This window comes from Talpa europaea (genome assembly GCF_964194135.1).
Source record: "Talpa europaea genome assembly, chromosome: 12".
In the NCBI taxonomy this organism is placed as follows: Eukaryota; Metazoa; Chordata; class Mammalia; order Eulipotyphla; family Talpidae; genus Talpa; species Talpa europaea.
This window is the reverse complement of record NC_140079.1, coordinates 7,480,212-7,501,407: the sequence shown is the minus strand read 5'-3', so window position 1 is coordinate 7,501,407 and position 21,196 is coordinate 7,480,212. Positions and strand designations below refer to the sequence as shown.

The following is a 21,196-nucleotide window of genomic DNA, read 5'->3' as shown; positions in this document are numbered from 1 at the left end:
CGCGGGGGCCCAGGTGTTCATGAGCAGGGGAAGGAAGGGGCCTGGGTCCAGCTCGATCCCAATCCCGTGATCACAGACAGGACAGCAGTGCGTGTGCTCAGGAACGCGCCTGTGTTTGGGGGGGCAAGGGGTGGAGGCTGAGAGGAAGGGGACTCGGGATTGATTCTGCCCCAACACCCAAAGGTTCCAGAAGCATCACTCAGATCTGGTTGCTTAAAAAGCCAAGAGAATAGCGAGTCGATAAGGACAAGAGAACATTTCACACACATCTTTGGTTCAAGAAAAAGGCACTCATCGACATCACTATCCTTTCTCTCCCTGTCTCTCTCATTCTCTCGCTCTCTCGGTGGGGGCGGGGCGGCACCTGGAGGGCAGGGCCCGGCGTGGGGCCTCACACACACCTGGTCCCCAGGTGAGGGAACTGAAGCATCCAGCACAAGTCCTTGGGGGAAATCTTTGGTATCAGGTGTGATTTTTTTCAATCACAGACATGAACGTTTGAGTGAGGTAGCCTTTACCTGGGGGGGCATTTCTCTAGAAATGTCTTTTGCATTCTCAAGGGGTGGGCGTGGCCTGGCCTCCTCGCTGGGAGGTGGCGGTTGGGGCAGGGTTTGGGGGGTGGAGGTTCCTTCCAGCCTTCAGATCTTGAACCCCCGACGGACTCTTGGGATCCAGCTGCCGGCCAGTCTTGGGGGGACCAGAGGAGACGAGCAGGAGGGTGGGGGGAGGGGCTGCTCGTCTTCATTTCTGACCCTTCCCTCCTAAATTTTTTTGGCAAAAAAAACCGGAGCAAGCAGATTCCACCTTCTTCGGCATCTCTTTTCTCTCCTTGGAGAGAGACCTCGCCCTCGCAGTCACCCTGGTTGCCCTTACAATCCGGTGCCCCCTGAGGGCTAGGAGGCGGGGCGGTGAGTTCCAGAAGGTTCCAAGCAGACAGCAAGCGACCCCAAGACCCCAGCAAGCAGGGCCTCCGATGGGCGCGGCGCTGGGTTCGTTTCTCTGCGGAATCTGGCTTTGTCTTCTGTCTCCTGGGGTCTGTCTGTCCCTGTGTGTCATTCATTATTCATCAAGGTGCCTAAAAGTAAAGTGAACGGACAGCGGGGTCCCGAGGGAGGGGAGGCGACTGGAATGTACCCGCATGTTGAGCTTGCCGTGCCCTCCAGCCCCGGCCAGGGGTGGGGAAGGGTGTGCGCCCGAGGGTGCCGGATGGTCGCCGCTGCTGGACCCTCCCCAGACTTTAAGGCAGGCAATTCTTGGCACAAGGACTCCTGGCCGCCGGGGGAGCAGCTGGGTTCTTGGCTGTGGGGGCCGTTCTGCCAGCGGATGGGGGTCGGATGGGGTGGCCGGGTAGGAGCAGGGATCCAACTCCACGCGGGGTCGGCGGCTGGGGGGGTCGTCCTGCCGCCCCCCGCGGGGGCGGGGCGGGCGGGGCTGGCGAAGGAGGAGTTCTTCTTAAAATTCCTTTTTTTAAATACCCGGTTTATATAGCTAGTATGTGCTTCTAGACCCGCTTTAAGGGACAACACGGTGAGCCCTGTTTTTCTCGAGGCCCCCTGGACGTCCTGCCCTGGGAGGGAGGTGAGTCCCCCGCTCGCCCCGCTGCCCTCTGGGCGGGGAGGACCTCCTCGGGCCTGGCGGGGATTGGGGTGGGGAGAAGGGGCCCTTTTTGTGCACTTGGGATGGGGGGGTGTGCTGCGTCCCCTCCCTGGGTGTGGGGGGCCCGGCCTGCACCCCTCCAGGCGCCCCTGGGGCGGGTCTCGGGCCAGCAGGGCAGGGGAGTTGGGGGGAGACGTGGGAGGGCGGCGCCCGGGCCATCGAGGCACGGAGGGCGCGCGGCCCGGGCGCCTCAGGCCTTGGAGAAGGTCGAGGCGGTGCCCGCGGGGCCCCCGGGGGCCGCTCCAGGCTCCTCGGCCCAGCGGTTCATGCAGCGGCGCCGAGCGTTCATGAAGAAATTGCTGACGGTGTTGAGCTCCAGGCCGAGCTGCTGCGAGATGGTGACCTGCATTTCCTTCGAAGGCCGCTTGTTCTCCTTGAAGATGGCGATCAGCGTGCGCCGCTGCAGGTCGGTGAACACCAGGCGCTGCTTCTTGGGCTGCAGCGCGCGCTCCTTCTGCTGCTCCTGCTCCTTGCGCTTGCAGGCTGGGGGGGCGACAGCGCCACCGCGGGCGGCCGGGGCGGGCACCGGGGAGCAAAGGGGGGGGGGGGAGGAGAGACCAGGAGGCAGCAAGAAGGTGGTAGAGACAGAAATGGAAGGAGACGGAGGGCAGGCGGGCAGGGGCGGGCAGGCACAGAAAGGGAGGGGGGGGGTTGGGGGGGCGAAACAAAGAGAGGCACAAGTCAGAGCACATCCCCGCAGGCGCCGCGCCACCGCCCCCTGCGTCTTCTCCAGGCTAACCCTTCCCCACCCTCCAGTTCCCAACCCTCTCACCCCCTCTCCGGGGCTCCCGCCCAGGACGCTGACGCTAGTGGCCTCCTCAGCCACCCACACCCCCGGCTTGTGAGGGGAGTGTCACGGGAACTGCATATGCGAGTTACTAGGGGAAGAATAGGTCGTTGGGGCTCATCACAAACCCCAATAACCTCCCCCTGGAATGATGCCATAACTAGGTTCTCAAGGTCAGTAGCAGCCTCAGAGCTGTCCTCTGAGGCCTGGCCACACACCTGGTGAGTCCCCCCTGATTCTGGTGCCTGAGCTCCCACCCCCACCCGCAGGCTGAGACTCAGACCTGGCCTGCCTTCACCCTGGAGCTGGAGGATCTGAGGAGGAGCTGTAGATGTGGGGTCACCCCTCCCTTTCCTAGGAGGGTGCCAGGGTCACCTGGCACACAGCGGGAGGGAAGAGAAGGTTGTTGGAGGCTGCCTGTAGGGTCAATTAAGTTGCTTAGGCTTTTGCCCCATGGGCCTCTGTGGCTATCACCCGCACCTTGATCTTGGAACACGAAAGGCGCGTTCCTGACTATGGACACCTGAGCGTGGGTGTGTGCGCATGTGCAAGTGTGCACACCTGAGCCTAGAGGTCAGGGCTCCAAGGGCGGAGTCACTCAGAGACTGTTATGGCAGCGTGGATACAAGAGGACAAGTAATGGTTACAAGAAGACAAGTGACTACAGAAGAGGTAAGACCACGAGAGCCCAGAGAAAGCATATGATTCATGGGGGGCTGGGAGGCTGGGTTGCCTCCCTGCCTCCCAAACCCTCCCACCCGGCCTCCTGGCCTCTAGGCACCCCTGCCTTACCAGCCCGCAGGCTTGCTGTAACTGCCCGTGGCCACAATGTTTGCAAAGGGAAAACATGGCAGCCACTCACGGTGGTGGAGCGAGCCTGCAGCCTGCAATCTGGCTCCTCCCTGCCCCACCCTAAAAGTGGACCCTGTGTCCTCACTGGGATGGTAGGTGGAAGAGATGAGTTACACTGGCTAGGGTTGGGGTCTTCCTCCCAGGGGTGGGAGAGGCTATATCAGAGCCTCCGTATGCTACAGAACAGTAGGTGGTGGGGAACCTGCCTCTTTGTGCCTCCTGTAAAACCACTGCCCCAGCTGCTCTGTCACTCTTAGAAGTGGTCAGCGGGGTAGGCTGTACTCGCAGATCCCTGCTGCCAGCCCTGGTGGTCTACTGGGGCCATGCATCAAGCTGGCTTTTTAGTATTGGAACAGTACGAGCCAGATAGCATGCCAGATTAATGTCCACACTCGTCCCCCCAAATGAATGTTCTCTGTGCTGTGTAGCTCATTTCTTGGGGACAACATATTCTTCTATGTGAACCAATGATGCACACTTTCCTCCCAGTCTCTGTGACCTGGGATAGCAGGCTCCCTTGACTGTGGTTGGTTTTATGATTAAATAAGAGTGGTGGCTGGAGGTTACTGTTGTTGAATAAGAACAATTAAAGACTAAGAAAATGCTCTTAGAATTTGAATATACAAATAATCGGTATAAGGATTAGGACATAACATTAAGCAAATATCCCAGGAAATAGAACAAAGTAGATACAGAAGTGGAAAGATGAGAGAAAAATAAAAATAAAGTTAGAAGATGAATTGAACAGGTTTGTCATCTGATTAAGAGGCAATCCAAAACTAGAGTTAGAGATTACCAAGTAGATAATGACAAAAAAATATGGTTGGGGGCCTCCCCGGTGGCGCAGCGGGTTGAGCGCAGCGCTGTGAAGCTGTCCGCAGCCTCTGCAGCACAGGTTCGATCCCCAGCCAGCCAGGGAGATACCCGCATGGTGTAGCAGACCCCTCCTGACTCGCCCGCTGCTCCCCTCAGCAGTGTATTTCCATCAGTCTGCCTGTTCTGTTCCCCACTCTGTCTCTGGTGAATTCTCTCACCCTCCCGCACATCTGGCCTGTACCCCAGTTCTTGTATAAATAAAAAAAAAAGCATGGTTGGAGGACATCAAAGTCCAATTTTAAAAAGCCCATGAGTTGTTCAACTCAGTGAATGAAAAAAAAATTCCCTAAGGCTCATCCTTGTGAAGATGTAGATTCCCAGAATAAAAAGATCGCAATAGTGCTGAGAGGAAAGCCAGATGTCATGTAAAGGACTAGAATCAGGGTGGCTTTAAAGCTTCCCAAAATCTAGAAGAGTGAAGCAATACCTTCAAAATTCTGAGGGAAAATAAGATTAAGCTGCATTTAGATGACCAGCCAGCGATCAACACAAAGGTGGAATAAAGGTGTAGGCAGATATTCAAGGTCCCCAAAAGTTGACTTCTGGGCATCCTTTCCCAGAAAGCGACCAGAGGATGTGTTCCATCAACATGACACGGTAAATGAAAAAAGGAAGGTGTGGGATTCAGATGTGATTCAACCACGGAGAAAGGGCAAAGGAGTCCCCCAAATGATGATGAAAGGGGGAGGCTGGAGACAGTGGGACAAAGGCGTCAAGGGCCTAGAGGGCAGCCCTGTCTGGCTCAGAGCAAGCTTGCAAGGGGAGTAGAGAGGGAGGATCTGATGTGTGTGGAAAATCCTATTGATTTGGTTTTGCATATTGTTAAGGACTGTGAAAAGAACTTGTGTTTGGCAACGATTAACTCCTGGAAAACCAGTTGTCAAGAAAGGAAATGCCAATCCTATGTATGGCTCAGCTGTGGAGCATATTCATTGAAATCTAACAACATTAATACTGAGTATTAATTTAGGCAAAGATTGTGTTTGTAACTAGGTTGAGAAACTCAGTTTCTCAGGGTGCAGGAATGGATCCTGAAAGACAAAGCCAAACATAGTGATGAAGGGGTACCACGTTGTTTGTGCACAAAACACACTTAATATATGTTCATATTTTATCTGTTTAAAGAAACATTACAAGGGGGCCTCCCTGGTGGCACAAGGGGTTAAGCACCGCACTATGGAGCAATCCGCAGCTTCTGCAGCATGAGTTCGATCCCCAGCCAGTGAGGGGGCTACCCACATGGTGCGGCAGATTTCTCTCCTGTCTCACCTGCTGCTCCCCTCAGCAGTGTATTTCAGTCAATCTGCCTGTTCTGCTCCCCACTCTGTCTCTGGTGAACCCTCTCACACCCCGCTCCTCTGGCCTGTACCCCAGCTCTTGTATGCATAAATAAATGAATCTTTGGGAAAAAAAAAAGAAACATTACAAGGACATACAAGGAACTACCTTGACCTCCCATCTCCTTGGAATTTGATGGGTCTTTGAGGGTCTTGGAAGGAGACCAGGTCCCTCATTCTTTCAAAGAGAAATCTGGGTCCCAGACATCAAATACAAGGAAAGAGTAAAAACCTCAGCCCCAGACCTTTAAATTGCAAAGAAGGCCCTTCTCAACTATGTCTTGTTCTCTCCAATTCATTCCTGCACTCATGCACTCATTCATTCATTCATTCCTTTGCTCAGCAGTCTACTCACGAATTCATAGGTTAGCAGTAGAGACAGAGATACAAATGCTTCTCAGAGCTTGCAGGAGTTTTATATCTCAAGAGTCTTAAGTGTATGTTCTCTTTCCACAGGGTGGGGATTTTCCTCCTTATTTATTCAGAGAAGGTAAACCACTTGCCCAAGGTTGCACAGCAAGTCCGGGCAGGGCAGGGTAGGAGCCAGGGTAGATAACCCTTGGGCTGTCTCTTCCTAGTATCCCCCCCCCACCCCCCCCCCCGCTCCCATCAAGTGCCCCATGCCCCCCACCCCCATAGAGGCTGGGGAGGAGCCAGACGAAGGACAGGCAGGAAAAAAGTTTGTGAATTTTGTCGATCACAGCAAAAAGAGGCCCTGCTTGCTTCCCCCCTTTCTGGCGTTCAATCTAATTACAGTTCCTCACAGCCCAGATCGATCAGGGCTGCAGTCAGAGCTGTTTACCATGAGCAGCTTTTGTCATCACTTCCCTCCCCCACTCCCCCCTGGCGTGGGCCTGGAGCCCCTGCCCAGCGAGCTGGGGGGAGGCAGCCCAAACACTCCCCCATCCTGTGTCCATCACCGCCCGGGTCCCCTCAGGAGCCCCCCGAGACACCCGGGATCACCCCTCCCCTGAGAGGCAGCGTAGAGGCCACTGCAGTGCCTGGGCCCGGAGCCCCGGCCGGGGTGGGGGTGACTGTCAGCCCCTTTAATAGATGTGAACGCTGAGCCTGGGAGGCAGGGGCTGGCAGAGGAGCCGCATGACCTCCAGCCTCACAGCGCCCGCCTCTGCTGGGCCGCATCTTCCATGCCAGTCATGCAGGGAACCCCGCCGGGCCCCCCTGCCTTGCCTCTGGGCCCTCATGCCCGCCCACCACCCGCGCCCTCTACAGCCACCGCCTGCAGCGCCGCGGCCTGCGGCCCGCCCGCCTCCCTGCGCTCCCATCTGTCTGCGTCACCCACTTTACCTTCAGCTCATCTTTATTTTTTAATTTAATTTTCAAATGAAATATTTGGGTGCCCCCACCAGGTATTATCTCCTTAATGCACCTACCCCCAAGATGCCCAGGGCCCGCCCCCGAGTCCACTGTGCTTCCTTCCCACCTGGTTCTTCCCCTTCCACCCCCCCCACCTGCCCCGTCGTCGCCTCTTCCACCCGGACCTCCTCGACCCACATCACCCCCCACAGGTACCCCTTCTCCCCATCGCCTCCTCACCGCCTCCTTCCACCTGCACTGCTGTTCCCCCACCGTCTCTGCCCCAGCACCCTCCCGTGGGCCCCGCGCGTCTGCCACCACCTCTGTGCCCGCGGGCTCCCTTCTGCTCCAGAGGTGCCCAGTCATCTTCCCCTTCGGCCCCCCGGGACTTGCCCCACAGCCCTGCTCTCCTCCTGCTTTCTCTGTCTAGAAAGCTGCGGGGTCAGCCCCGGCCCTGGCCCGTGCTGGAGGCCCAGGCGGCGCTCAGGCCTAGGTGCCCCCCCAGGGCAGGCGAGCCGTCCTCAGCCAGAAACTGGCCCGGCCCGTCGCTGCCCTGCGCGCTGTGGGAGGGGGACGCCCCGAGTGCCGTGGCGGGGCAGCAATGAGGCTGAGACCCCATGTGGGGCCTCCCCTGCTCTCCGGTCATGGAGTTTCTCCTCTTTAGGGCAAGACTAAAGCCTGGGGTTTCTCCCGGAATCTGGGGGTGGGGGGGGGGCGAGGTCAGTTGTAGGGAGTTAGGCTGCCCCCACCAGAAAAACCCTTCAAGGCTCCACAGCAGTGGCCCCCACCCAGAAAGCCCTCCCCCGCACCAGAGCCCCAGCGCTGTCCTCTGGGGCCACCCAACCCTGGTCCCGTGGGAGCAGCCCGCGCTGGTGCTGGCCGGGGGGTGACAGCAGCCCTCGTGCCCTCGACCCGCTGCTGCGTGGGGCCCAACCCAGAGCAGTGTCCTAGCCTGGGCGGGTGGGGGGGGGGGAGCCTTCCAGGGGCAGCGCCCTGTTCCCCCACACCAGAGCAGCCCAGGCCTGCTGAGGGTAGGTGGGGCCCGAGTCAGTCACCCTCCCCCAGGGGGCGGGGAGACCCAGATCTGCCTGGCTGGGAGCCGGGCACCGCTCGCCCTCAGGTCTTGCACACAACCGTCTCCTGCCCAACCCCTCGCTCAGCCCCCCCCTCCTTCCCCCACCCTGTCTACCTGCCCCTTTTCTCCCTTCCCGCCCCCTCCATGTGCCCTCCTTGCCCACCTCCCGCTTCTAACCCCTCCCCCAGAGGCCTCCACGATGAAGGTGCAGCTTGGGTGCCCTTGGGTGTTGGCATCTGTCTTCTGAGTCCCAAGGCTGTCAGTGGCTGTGGGTGCCCAGGGCCTCCTGCTGTGTCTGTGCCTGAACATCCCTGCGTGGACTGAGTGGGCTGAGCGTGTGGGGACCCGTCTGTCCCCCCTGCATCAGGGTGCCCAGGTGGGCTGCCACACTGGCCTGGCTGGGTGGAGCCTGATGCTTGAGCAAGGTGTGTGGGGCCCTTCCCCTGGCTACTGGCTACAGCGGGGTAGGCCCCACGCGTGCACAGACCGAGGGAGCCACTGGGACAACCTGTGGCTGTGAGGCTCGTCCAGCGCAGGCCGGGCGACAGCAGGTGCAGGCACTGGGGGGCCAGGGGAGGCTTAGGTGTGGCAGAGGAGTGGGTGGTGTGGAGACCCAGGCCCGGGCCCTCAGGCTCACTCGTGCCTGGCCGAACCCACGCGGCGTAGCGGGTGATGAGACAGGAGCAGGAGATCCGGGGCCCGGGCTGGACACGTAGCTGCGCTGGGGAGCATGAGTGGCACCGGGGTGACCGCACAGCTGAGCGTGACAGGTGTGAGCCGTGACCATCTACACTCCTGGTTGGCGGAGCCACCATGATGGCTCTGGGGGTCCAATAAGGGGGTCACGATCATTGGTGATTGGGGTGCTGGCTGCCCCCCACTCCCTGGTCGAGGGCTCTGTGATGCGGGCCCTGAGGGAAGGCCAAAGTGGCCGGGCGGGGGTGTGGTGTGCGACACACCAGTCCCTCATTCCTACACTTACCAAGCACCTACTGTGACCGCGTGGCGTGGCTGAGCGAGACGGAGTTGTGACACACAATGGCAGACGTGTGGCTGCAACAGCCATCCGTGGCTCGGCGGTGGGACACGCCTGAGAACTGCCGTCAGGCGCCCGCGGTGGTGCGGACCTCACAGAGCAGCTACACAGACCTGGGGGTGCGGCGACTGCGTGCCAGGCACGTGGCACGGCCGCTGGGACCCTGGCGTGTGTGGGGATGTCATGGCCGCGGTGTGTGTCCTAGGACTGGGATCATGCAGGTTGACGAGAAGCAAAGTCCTCGTTCCAAAACAAGGCCACATGGGGGGCTGCAGGTGGCAGGTGGGTGGGGGGGGGGCGGAGATGCCAGCTCAGGCTGGACTTGGAGGCAGGATCCGGGCCTGGAGGACAGTGGGGTGGCAGCGGGGTGGGTTGGGGGGATAGTTAAGCTCAAAGCTGAGCCAATGAGAAGAGGCATGAATCAGAGGGGCCCAAGGGGGGGACCACCCTCCCCCCACCAGCCAAGTTGGTTTGACAGGGAGGACAACAGCTGGATGACGGCCCCAGAATTCAGCCGGGGGGCGGGGGGGACCCGAGTGAGCGAATGTTCAGTCGCTTTTTGTCACACTGTGCTGTGCCTACAATATGGCAATGGAGAAGTCACGCTCGTCTGACCCCTGCACCCACATGGGGTCCAGGGTAGAGGTGAGAGGCAGAGCTGGAACTGCCCGCCTCTGCCCACCCCTCTGGCTGCCCCTGCTCTCAGCTCCGGCTTCACAGAGCCCACAATTCAATAGGAACCTGGTCTCCGGCTGGGATGATGACTGGTTTCCTTGGAGACACTTCCCGCCCTGGTCACCAGCTGCCAGGCCCCAGATGTGGGGAACATCCATGTCCCCACCCTGGTGACTTGTCCCCACTAGGCTGAGCTGCTGGAGCACACACCCCTCCAGCTCGCCAGGGCAGAGGCAGCGAGTGACTTGCCCCGTGTCAGGCCAGTCACTCCGAGGGGCCGGAGCCCGCACCTCTACCTCTGTCTACACCCTGCAGGCTGAGGAGTCGGCTAGAGGGCTCCCAAGGGTGGGAGGGCCACCGAGTCCTCTCCAGCGGGCTTGGACAGCTGGGGCCTCTGGAGGACTCGGCACGTCACCTGGCCCTACTCGGTCACCGCCTCTCCCGCCCGCCCACCGGCCCACCCCCCTCCGGGCCTGCCGGCTACCTCGGCCTGCGCCCAGCCGGGCTGAGAGGCCCCGCCCCTCCCCTCCCCCCCTCACCACCCTGATGGGATTTTAATGGCCGCATTTTCAAATTAGTCCTGAGCCTTTCAAAGACTTATCAGGGAAATGAGCGTTTCCACGGGGACTCGGGTTGCCCCTCCCTGGGGGCTCCATCTGGAGGTTTCAAGGCCCTGGGGTGGGGAACAGCGCCCGATTCCCCACTCGGGCACTCACACAGGGGCCAAGTGAAACAGCACACACAGGCCGCCCCCCCTTCTCTCTCTCTCTCTCTCTCTCTCTCTCTCTCTCTCTCTCTCTCTCTCTCTCTCACACACACACACACACTTACGCAGCTTTTATTTTAAAAAAAATGGTAAGAAGTCAGGGTGGCGGGTTGTTGAAAATGGATTTGAAAAAGATGACATGAAAGGATTCAGTGATAAGAGCAGGGAGCCCAACCTAGAAGGGTGGGGGGGCCCAGCATTTAACATCCAGGAAGTTCACCCGCAGGTAAACCCACTGCAAAGTGGTCACCCCTCTCCTGGCCCTACTGACTGCTGCCCGGGGTGGACCCCCACATTCCCAAACAACCTAAATGGCCTCTGGGCAGGGAAGTAGTTGAAGAGAGAAGGAAATGACCAGCCAGAACACTAGGCAGCTGTCAAAAAGGAAGCCAGGGAAATGCTTTTCTTGTATGGGATGTTCCAGCTTGGAGGGGGGGGGGCGGGGCGGGCAGGAAGCGCAAAAGCATCAGAGGCTCTTGGCCGTGTGTTTCTCTTTTTTAAGGAAAAGAATGTGCACTTGCAGCTGCCAGATCTTTCTGAAGGGAAACTAGACCCTGGTTTGCAGAAGGAGGGACATGGAGGACGCTGTCTTATTCCTTTAAAATTTGGAAACTGGCAAATGCGTCAACTTAAAAAAAAAACAATGCAGCGTTTAAAAAGGGGACAGAGAGAGGTGGGGGGAGAGACCAGTTTTGTCCTTGATCCTATTTCATGCGGCCTCTTTTTATCTGCTCGTGCTCCAGCGAAGTTGGGGTCCTGGACCCCACTTGGGGGAAGCAGGTGCACAAGGTTAGCCGCGGGTCAGGACAACTCGGTCGCTGGACCTGAGCCTTGGACCCGCCCATCTCATCTGGGGCGCCCCCTTCCCCGCCCCCAACACACACCACCAGCCCTGGGGAGCAGAAGCGCCACGCACCCAGCTCTGCCACCCCAGGCTCCTAGCCCCGCGCCCCGCAAAGATGCCGCCGCCCTGGGAGGCTCCGCGTGGAAGAGCAGAGTTCCCTGGGGTGGGACGCGAGTGCCCAGTGGGGGTGCGCCCTGCCGTCAAGCCCCTGCGGACGACCAGCGCTGGGGTCCTGGTCTCCTCCGGCCGGGCCACGTGCGCGTCCGGCCAGGCGGCGGGGGCGGGGGGCGCAGGACGTGCTCCTGCTGGCGGAACCCGCGCTCCGGCGGCGCCGACAGACCCCCGGCCGGGCCAGGGCGGGCTCCGCAGCGTTCCCGGCCCCGCCGGAGGCGCTCGCTGGGCCCGTGGAGGAAACCGAGGCACAGCCAGTGCCCTCCGGGGCGCGGATGCGCAGGGACACTCGGATACGCGTGGACTCCGGGTGTGCGCCCGCAAACCCCCATTCCGACCCCCACCCCAATCACCGTGGGCTGCGCGACCCTCTCCCAGCTCCCGCCGCGCGCGGGGCAGCCAGGGCCCGACGGCGGGGCCGCGGGGGGCTCACGAGTGGCTCCCAAGCTCCTCTCTGTCGGGGAGAGAGAAGCTTTTCTCCCCCGACCCCCCGCCCCCGCACCCCGTGCGGCACGGAACACGCCCCACCATGCCCAGGACGCGCGGGGGACCCGAGCTGCAGGCGCCGCTGCCTGTCCCCTGCCTGCGCCTTTCCTGCTGCAGCCGGCGGTCCCGCAGCCCGGGTCACCCCGCAGCCCGGGTCACCCCCCAGCCTGAGCCACCCCGCAGCCCGGGTCACCCCCCAGCCTGAGCCACCCCGCAGCCCGGGTCACCCCGCAGCCCGGGTCACCCCGCAGCCCGACCGCAGCCGCTCGCCCTTGTGTCCATCTGCGGGTCTGTCTCTGCCTGAGAGGCGGAGGGTCTGAGGGGCCCCCACCCCCACATCTGCCCACAGGGCAGGCCTCCAGCCGTGTCGGGTCCCCTTTCCTAGCCCCGCCACATCTCCCACCTCCACCTGTTAGCAAAGGGGAAACTGAGTCCACAGGCGTCCTGGGACAGCCCAAGGTCACGTGGGGCTCCCTGGCTGGGCGCCCAGTCCCCCCTCTCCTGCCAGCGCTGCCTTCCTCATTGATCACGATCCATATTTAATTAAAAACTGGATTCAGACCCGCGTGGGCTCCCTGGGTGCGCCGGGCTCGCGGGCTACACACAAAGACCAGGCCCAGGGGCCGCCTCACTTCTGGGCGCCGCCAACGGCGGCTCCGGCACCAAGACTTTGTCCTCGCGCCCACCAGCTGCAGCAGGACCGCTCAGGCGCCTGGAGCGCCCGGGTCTTAAGGGTCCTGGGAAGCCTCCTGGCAGGGGGTAAGCCAAGGGGTGGCCCCAAGGAGTGCAGGGTGGGGGTGGCGGCTGGAGCTGGAGGTGGGCGCTGGGGAAGGAGCACAGGAAGGGGGGCTGCGTCAGGGAGGAGCCTGGCAGGGTCTCCTTTGGCTAGTGGGACTTCAGAATACCGGGTCAAATGCCAGCTCCAGCCCCTTGCCCTGCAGGCAACACCCCCAGACTGTGCTCAATCAGAGAAGTGTGGGTGCCCATCCTTGTCCTCAGGCAGGAAGAGGTTCTGGAGCCTGGGGCTTGGGGAGGGCTGCACTTCTATGGCTCACCCTGGGGGGCTAACACCAGGAGGGGGTGGTTCTCCAGGAAGTGGGGGGTCCTGGTGGCTCCTATTTGGCAGGAGGACGCTTGGACTTGACCCCCACACATCCTCCCTGGAGGTCTCTGGGTGTCCCTGGGGGGATTCATGATCCTGTTACCTTTTAGAGGAGCCCCAACAAGATGCACCCCTTGTTCATCTGCCCAAGCATCATTCAAGCTGCTTGGAGTCTAGAAGGTCTGTGACCTTGGAGCCACCTTTCTGCCCCTGAGTCTTTGTCCCTGCTGGGCCACCTGCCTGGAATGTCCCCCATCTTTGAGGTGGGCGCCTGAGCCTCAGTGGAGGGCAGGGGAACTGCAACCCGTACCCCATTCACTTGGGGGAGAAACTGAGTCTGCTCTCCCTCCTCCCGGCACCTGCTCTCCTTCCCCCGGGGACGGGCTTGGCTTCAGGTCAGCAAAGTGGGAACCATGACGGCACCAGTTGAAAAGCTCCTTTGGGTGATTCTACCTCTTATTCCTGAGGGGTGAACCAAGGAGGGGGGCTTTAGGCATCCCAGCTCGTCTTCTCCATCCCCTTCTGGGGCGACCAGAATCACTGAACCCAGGTGGGGTCTTGGGGTTGCCTGCAGCTGGGCTTGTAGTCTAGGAGGCTAGTTTGGGGAACCCAGAGTCACTCTGGCATTATACACGGCCCCAGACACTGTCTCCCCCTACTCTTTGCATCCTTGTGGGGGCCTTGTGTTTCCACCAGACCCGGGGTCCCTTTGGCACTCCCTGCTCAGTGTGCAGCTCCCACAGGGACCATAGTTGCCTCGGGGTGACCAGGAGCCCCCACAGATGAGCAGAAATGAGTGTGCGATGGTAATCAAGCAACCCCCTAGGGCGCAGGATCTGTAACTGCCCTGAGGCCTCTGTGGGGGCAGTAGAATAAGAACAGTCTCAACAGGGCCTCCCTGGGGGCGCAAGGGGTTAAGCACCACACTATGAGGCTGTCCACAGCCTCTGCAGCACAAGTTTGATCCCCCGCCCCACCTCGAGGGAGCTGCCCACATGGCGCGGCAGACCTCTCCTGTCTCTCCGCTGCTCCCCTCAGCAGTGTATGTCAGTCATTCTGCCTGTTCTGCTCCCCACTCTGTCTCTGGTGAATCCTCTCACCCTCCACACCTCTGGCCTGTGCCCCAGTTCTTGTATGCATGAATAAATAAATCTTTAAAAAGAGAATAGTCTCAACAAATATCTACAGGGGGGATTGAATCTGCCCATTTCTCAGATAAGGAAACTGAGGTTTGTACCCTCACCCAGGTGAGGCCTGGGACTCCAAGTGTGCTGCTGGGGTCTTCAGGGGAAGGGGTCCTGCAAGAGGCGTGGCTCTCCTCTCCTTTGGAGAAGAGGTTTCTGCAGAAGAGGCAGGGGCCTGGGCGGACGGCGGCTGTCCAGGGCCTGTGGGCGGATGCACAGCTCTTCCTCCAAGTGGGCCTCTGGGATTGGATGTTGTTGGCTGGGTCCCTTCAGCCTCAGACCCTCTCCCCTCCCCCCATTCCAACCCCTGTCTTAGACAGTGGTTGCAGAGTTGGGGGGCGAAGATGGGGGCAGTCAGGATCTGGGGTGGAGGGCAGGTTTGCCTTTCTCCTTCTACCCCTGCCCCTCCCCGCCGAACCCCGCCCCTGGCCCCCATGCTGCTTGCTCAGTCCACCCGACAGCCAGCAACACTGCACGCCCCTCGTCGGCGGTGTGATTCCAGAAATGGCTCTTTCCCTTCCTCAGTTTCCCCTGTACCGGTCTCTATCCCCAAGACCTCCCGCCTCCCCCCCCATTCTGGGCTGCCCTGACTCGGCCCTGGGGAGAGGCCCCGAGAGCCTTCCTTTCCGCTGCCTGCGTCTGATCTTTCATTTTGCACATATATTTCTGATCAGTTACAAAAAAATACTTTTCCTCCCGAGTTGCAATTTAAACAATATTTGAAGTAGGCCCAAGCCATCGACCCTGCGCGGGTGATGAATTGGAATCGGTAATTCGAATTCATCGACCACCCCCACCCCCACCCGCTGGCCGGGGCGTCCACCTCCCATCCCCGCCCCCAGCCCGCTCCCATAATTACTGTTTGAGCTAGAACTGGGGAGGGCTCCTCGGAGGAGGCAACTAGGAGCTGCCCCACTCAGGATCCTGGCTGGAGCGGGGTAAGGTCCTTGGTTTCACAGCGGTGGGATTGGGGGGCTGCAGGGGGGCCATCCTGGGGACAAATCAGTCCAAGAATCTCAGAATGTGAGACCCAGAATCTGCTCCCCCAGAGCAGGCACATCTTCCAGAGGGGTAAACTGAGGCACACGGCTCAGGCAGGCTCGGGGCGGCAGGGTGAGGGACCCTGAGATCATGGTCAGGTGTTTGAGGGCTCCAGGGAGACAGAGACCAGCCCGGCCCCCAGCTCCGCCCCGTCCTGGAGCGAGAGGGCGGGACAGACCTTGGCAGGCCAGAGGCCCAGGGAGGCTCCTGCAGCCCCGTCTCACTTGGTCCCGTCTTTCCCCCCCCTTTCTTCTCCCGCGCCCCTTCTTCTTCCTGTCACCACTTGGGTTTCCCCGTCTCCCACCTCACTTTTCCTTGCTGTTCACTCTGCCTCTTTGTCTCTTCCTCGGCCAGTCTTTCCCTCCACCTCTGCTGCGTGTCCCTCTCTCTCCCGGCCCGCACCCAGTGCCCGACAGTGCCCCAAGCTCCCCCAGCAGCTTGGGAGAGTGGCCAGGCGGGGGGGGGGGGGGTGAGGAGTGTGTGGGGTGTGTGGGGTGTGTGTGGGGGCTCGAGGGTCCCTGGAAAGGCGCTGGGCCGGACGCAGACCGCAGCGGGCAGGTCGGGGATCCCTGCAGGCTTGAATTGTGCCGGGGGAGGTGTTTTCTGGGGGTACCCGGAGGTGGCGGGACGGCAGCTGTGCCGAGCAGAGCACTGGACACACTGGGGAGGGGGACAAGCCCCGCGGCCTCCCTTAACCACAGCGATTTGCCGCCACTTAACCGCTTTTCATTTGCTCAGCGACTGGAACTAAAGGCCTCCAGGCCAGCCCACACCTAATTACCCCTCGGCTCTGGGCCAGGCCGCCTCTAACTTCCTATGCGGAGTCCAGCGGTGTGGACAGGACCCCAGCACACTGGGGGTACCTGCTGGGGGGCCCCCAGCACGCGGGAGGCGCCGCGAGTGTGTGTGCACCCCGGCATGGACGGGACTCATCAGTGAGGCCAAGGCTCGGGCAAGTGCCCAGAGGAGCTGGGGACAGACACCGGAGGCCTCATCCCTGGGCTAAAGTGCCCTGCAGGGGGCTTGGTGCAGGAAGGTCCTGCACTCAGCAGGCACCCCAGGGGCCCCTTTTCTCAAAAGGGGAGAGGGATGCCTGGAGAGGGAGACAGCCCGCCTGCCTGCCGGAATACAGATGCCAGGGAGGCCAGGCTGGGCGGCATTGCAGCCTCAGTTTCCCCACCTGTAACTCTGCTGGCATCTGAAGGAAGACCCAGACTACTCGCCCAGCAGCAGGAGCACCCACAGGGATTTTTTGCCTGCACCTTGTCTTCTGGGGAGTCGTGGGCTGTTTCGGGTGGCCCTCCGTGACCATTCTAGCGGGCCTTATAGTCGCATGACGTGGGGAAGGTGGACAGTGGCATGTATTGTTGGGCCCACCCCTGCCGGACACAACACCCCCTGAAATATACACCTTGTGAAGGCAGAAGGGGGGCCGGGATGGCAACATGGAAGACCACAGGCCATCAGAGGCGTGTACTTGGCATCTGAGGCGTCAGAGTCACACCTCTGGCCAGAGGCATGGGGGTGTGCACCCTCCTACCTGATGTCACCTGGGGCAAATGGGGGGGTTTGTTGACATGGGCGAGTGCACGCCAGGCACACCTGTGTGATCGCATGTATCACTGCAATGTGACTGCAAAGGACAGCGGGTCTTATCCTTACACAAAACTGTCCGGGTTCCTTCCCGACACCATTTCTAGCACATCACAATGACCTCCCCTGCTCTCTGGCAGCCGCCACATGGGAGCCCCCGGCCCCTAGGAGGCCCGGCTGGTCACCTCACTTTCCACCCACATACAGGTGCAGGCTCCCTGGCGTGTCCAGCGTGCCTGGGGGAAAGGGGAGGAACAGTCACCTCTTCACCCCTAACTGAAGCCCACTCTCCCCCAGTCTCCCTGCCTGCCTCCCCTCACTCCTAGGGGTGCTTAGCTTGAGCCCCACCCTTCTCTAGGCCCCCCACCCCCCCATGATCCAGCCATGGATCTGAAGCCTGAGGCAGCTATTGTCCCAGAGGCTGGGGTGCCCAAGGTCCCCTTCCCAGCACAGCCAGGGAAAGATCCCCCCACCCAAGCCCGGTCCACTGCAACCACAGTGGTGGGGACTCTTCTGCACCCCCACGCGCACTCTGGAGACGGGGCCTAGGCCGCGGGGCTGGGGCAGGTGTGGACCCAGCTGCTGCCAGCTGGGAGGGGGAGGGAGCAGGGTCCCCAGGGGTGGAGTGCCGAGCCGGTGTGAGAGAGACAGAGACACAGGCTGAGAGAGAGAGAGGGAGAGAGAGAGAGGGAGAGAGGAAGGGAGGGCGGGAGGGAGCAGCAGAGAGCACGCAGGAGGAGCAGGAGCGGGAGCACACGGGGAAGCCGGCGGAAAATGCACACATTTGTCCCAGCAAAGAAAGCAGGCGAGGGAGACAGGACAAGCACAAAGCGGCGAGGGCGGCAGCGGCCCGCACCCAGGAGCTGGCCGGCGGGCGCAGTGGGCGGGTGTGACAGCCCCTGGGCCACGCGGGCCGAGGTCTCCCGTGCGCCCCTCCCCCGCCGATTCTCGGGTGACCTTTGCCTGCGGCCAGAGCGGGGGAGGGGGTATCGATCGCGGAGCGCCGAGCTACAAAGAAGCGGCGAGCCGGGGCCGGGGACCGCGCGGGTCCTGCCCTGGCTGCTCGGGCCAGAGCGCGCGGTGCCCCTTCCCGGTGCCTCTGCCCGGGCGCCAGGGCGCAGCGAGGGCCGGGTGTTCGGGAGGAGGGGAGTCGCGTCCAGGGACACAGCATCTCCCCCCGCAACACACACACAGACACACACACACACCCCCCACGAGCTATCTGCAAGTTGCTCCTGAAAGAGGCCCCGACCCTCCCAGAGTCTCCCGGAGAACGCAGACGCTCCCCCGCGGCGCTGGCCTGGCTCTGGGCGGGGAAGGCGGCACAACCCCTCTCCCAGGCTGGAGGCTCCCGCAGGGCGCTCCGCGCGCTCTCCGCCAGCAAGGGAGTCCCGGGCAGGCCGGCGGGGCGCGGGCCCAGGCGCGGGGAGGGGTCCCGAGCGCCCCGCGCCGCCCCACCTGCTGCCGGGGAGCCGCGCGGCCGGGGTCCGGCGGTGCCGGCGCGCTCCTACCTGCGAGGCGCAGCGCGGACATGCGCTGGAACTCGGGCTCCTGCAGCCACTTCCACATCCTGCGGAAGGTCTCGCGGCCGGACTTGAGCTTGCTCCACGGCTTGGGGTTGCGCAGGAGGTCGGAGAGCGTGCCCTGCGAGCGGCACAGGATGCGCTGCGCGAAGATGGCCTGCGGGATGCTGTAGCGCTTCAACTCCGCCGTGATGCGCTGCGCCACCTCCTTGGTGTTGATCTCCTCGGCCGCCGCGCCGGCCCCCGGGCCGCCGCCGCCGGCTCCGGGGCCGCCGCCGCCCGAGTGCGGCCCGTGCGCCCCCGCGGCCGCCAGCCCGCCCAGCGGCGCCAGCAGCCCCTGGGCGCCCCCCGCGCTCGCGCCCCCGCCGGCGCCGCCGCCTCCGGGCAGCCCGCGGGCCAGCGCGTCCTCGGCGCGCCCCAGCAGCGCGGCGTGCGGCTCGAAGGCGGCGGGCGGCAGGAGCTTGTCCCCGGCCAGGTGCCCGGGCGCGCCGTAGGCGGCCAGCGGCGGCGGCGGCGGGGGGGGCTGCGGGGCGCCGTGCAGCGCGGGCGGCAGCGCGTTGGGCAGCGGCGACAGCGGCGACAGCGGCGACCCCATGGCGGGCAGCTCCTTGCCGTAGGGCGCGTAGAGGTGGCCCACGGAGGCGAGCGCGGCGCGCTCGTCGCGCATGAGGGTGAAGCTGCCGCTCACGCTGGCCGCCAGGCGCTGCGGCGGGGGCGGCGGGGGCGGCGCGGCCGCGGGGTGCGGGTGCGCGTGGGGGTGGCCGCCGTGCGCCCCGGCTACGGCCGCGGCGGCCGCGTGCTGGTGGAACTTGTCGGCCACGGCCGCCAGCGGCGGCAGGTGCTGCAGGGGCGTGAGCGTCGTGTAGGTGCCGCCCAGGCCGGGCGCCTCGCAGGCCATGCCCATGGCCGGGTGCAGCGGCCCCGCCAGCTCCCCGCGGAAGTCGGCGCCGCCGCCCGCGCCGCCCGCGCCGCCCGCGCCCGCGCCCGCCCCCCCGCCGCCCCCGCCGTCCAGGAGGCTCGCCATGCCGGCCACCAGCCCCGGGCGCCCGGACGCCACCAGGCCACGGTGCTGCGCCGCCGCCGAGCGCGCGTGGCCGGGGCTCAGCAACTCGCCCGCCTGCGCGTGGGCCACGCCGTGCAGGCCCCCCAGGCTCTCCAGGCTGAGCTCCATGCTCCACCGCCTCGCGCGGGCCCCCCGGCCGGACTGCCCGCCCGCCGCGCGCGCTCCTCCGCGCCGGCCCGGCGCGCTCAAGGCCGCCGCATGGCCCCCGCCGGCTCCCCGGTGGCTGCGCGCGAGGACGCCCGGCTGCGCGGCGCACGGCCCGGCCCGGCTGCGAGAGCGGCCACCAGGATGTGGCGAGGGGAGCGGCCGCCGGCGCCCGGGCCCGGCCTGACGTCAGCGCCCCCGCCCACCGCCCCGCTCACCCCCGCCTCCAGCCGCCGCGCGCTCCCCGCGCCCCCCGCCCCCGCGAGCCCGGGCGCGCCGGGGTGGGCCGGACTCGGGGCTTCGGGGGGCCCTGCCTCCGTGCCCACCCGCCACCCCCGGGGGCGGGCGGTCCCCGCAGACAGCGGGCGGGGGTCCGACGGCAGACTCCGCCGGGGCGGGGCCCGCGGCCTCCTCCTGGGGTCTCCCCAGAGGGCCACGAAGGCTACTTTCCTGCCCCGCGCCCCCGAGTCCGTCCCCAGGGAGTGCTCGGAGCGCGCTTGCTGGGGGCTGCGTCCCTGCGCTCCGCGCACCTGCTCACTCCGAGGTGTCTCTGCGGCCCAGGCGTCCTCACCTCGGGAGGCGTCCAGCCCACCTCTCAGATTTCTCTCGGGGGTCTGAGCCGGGGGAAGGGGTCCCCAGATTGTGGCAGGGCACGTTTGTCCCCAGTGTCTGGGTCTGCCCTCCTCTGCCCTAGGTGAGCCCCAGGGCCTCCTTCCCCAGCTCCTCCCCAGAGGGCCTGGCCTCGGGGGTGCCAGAGTTCCCTCCCCAGGTCCTAGTCCCTCCACCCCCAGGCGGGAGCAGCTTGGAGACCACCCTTAAAGAGCCCCTGCCCCCCTCCGTGCAGGCGGCCAAGGATGTGTTTCCTCTCTGCTTCCCCAGTGGCCCCTGCTTCAACCCTCCCTCTTCCCAAGGCGTTCTTTTGGGGTGGGTGGGGAGCAAAGATGCTCCTGGTCCTCCAGGTTGAGCCCGGAGACCCTGGGGAACTGGAACAAATGGGAAGCACCCGGGTCTCCCACAGGCAGAGACCTCCCAGGTGATTCCACCGGTGGGGTCCCCTACAGGGTAGGGAGGGGTTCCTGAGGGCTAGCTGCTCCCCAGAGAGTGTCCCCATCTCCAGGCAACTCAGGTGGGGAGGGAATCCCCAAACCAGCCCCATCTCAGCAGGGAGCACCAGACCTCTAGGCTGGGGGCGGGGCGGGAGTCTCTATCTAGGAGTCGCCCTTCTCCTGGCATCCATCTGTCCCCCCCACCCCTTCTTCAAGCCGATTTTCAACCAGGTAGTTGTGGCTGCTCTTCTGAAACTTGATTCTCGGCTTGGCCCCTGTACCAGGGCCCTTTCTGCACTGTGCCCCCCTCTGATGTGGGAGGGAGGCTTCTGGCAGCTCCCCTGCTCCTGGTATGAGCATTGGTGCTGCTCACACTGCAGGAGGGCCAGGGAGTTGAGGGAGCCCTGGATGAACCAGAGGAGTTTGGGGGGCCAAAGAGTAGCGTGGCCTGATCCCAGTCCACAGGGTATGGGGAACCCCCATTAGTGCTTCAGGACTCAGCATTTAGCAACTGCCTGCTGTTTCCCACCCCACTCCAGCTGCCTCAGGCCCTGGGTAGGGCAAGGTGGGGTAGGGCTTCCCCCTGGTTCATTCTGGTGTTCTGTTCAAGTGCTAATGTGGCCCC

The 21,196-nt window shown here is 63.2% G+C and overlaps 1 protein-coding gene across 1 annotated transcript; it reads right to left on the bottom strand.

Moving 5' to 3' along the window:
- Window positions 1-1,846: 1,846 nt before the first annotated feature.
- ONECUT3 (one cut homeobox 3) lies at window positions 1,847-19,489 on the bottom strand (the record flags this gene model as incomplete). Its single annotated transcript, XM_084250697.1, has 2 exons — window positions 1,847-2,139; window positions 18,307-19,489. The coding sequence occupies 2 exons, from the start codon at window positions 19,487-19,489 to the stop codon at window positions 1,847-1,849; spliced, it is 1,476 nt and encodes a 491-aa protein (XP_084106823.1).
- Between the last annotated feature and the right edge of the window lie 1,707 nt (window positions 19,490-21,196).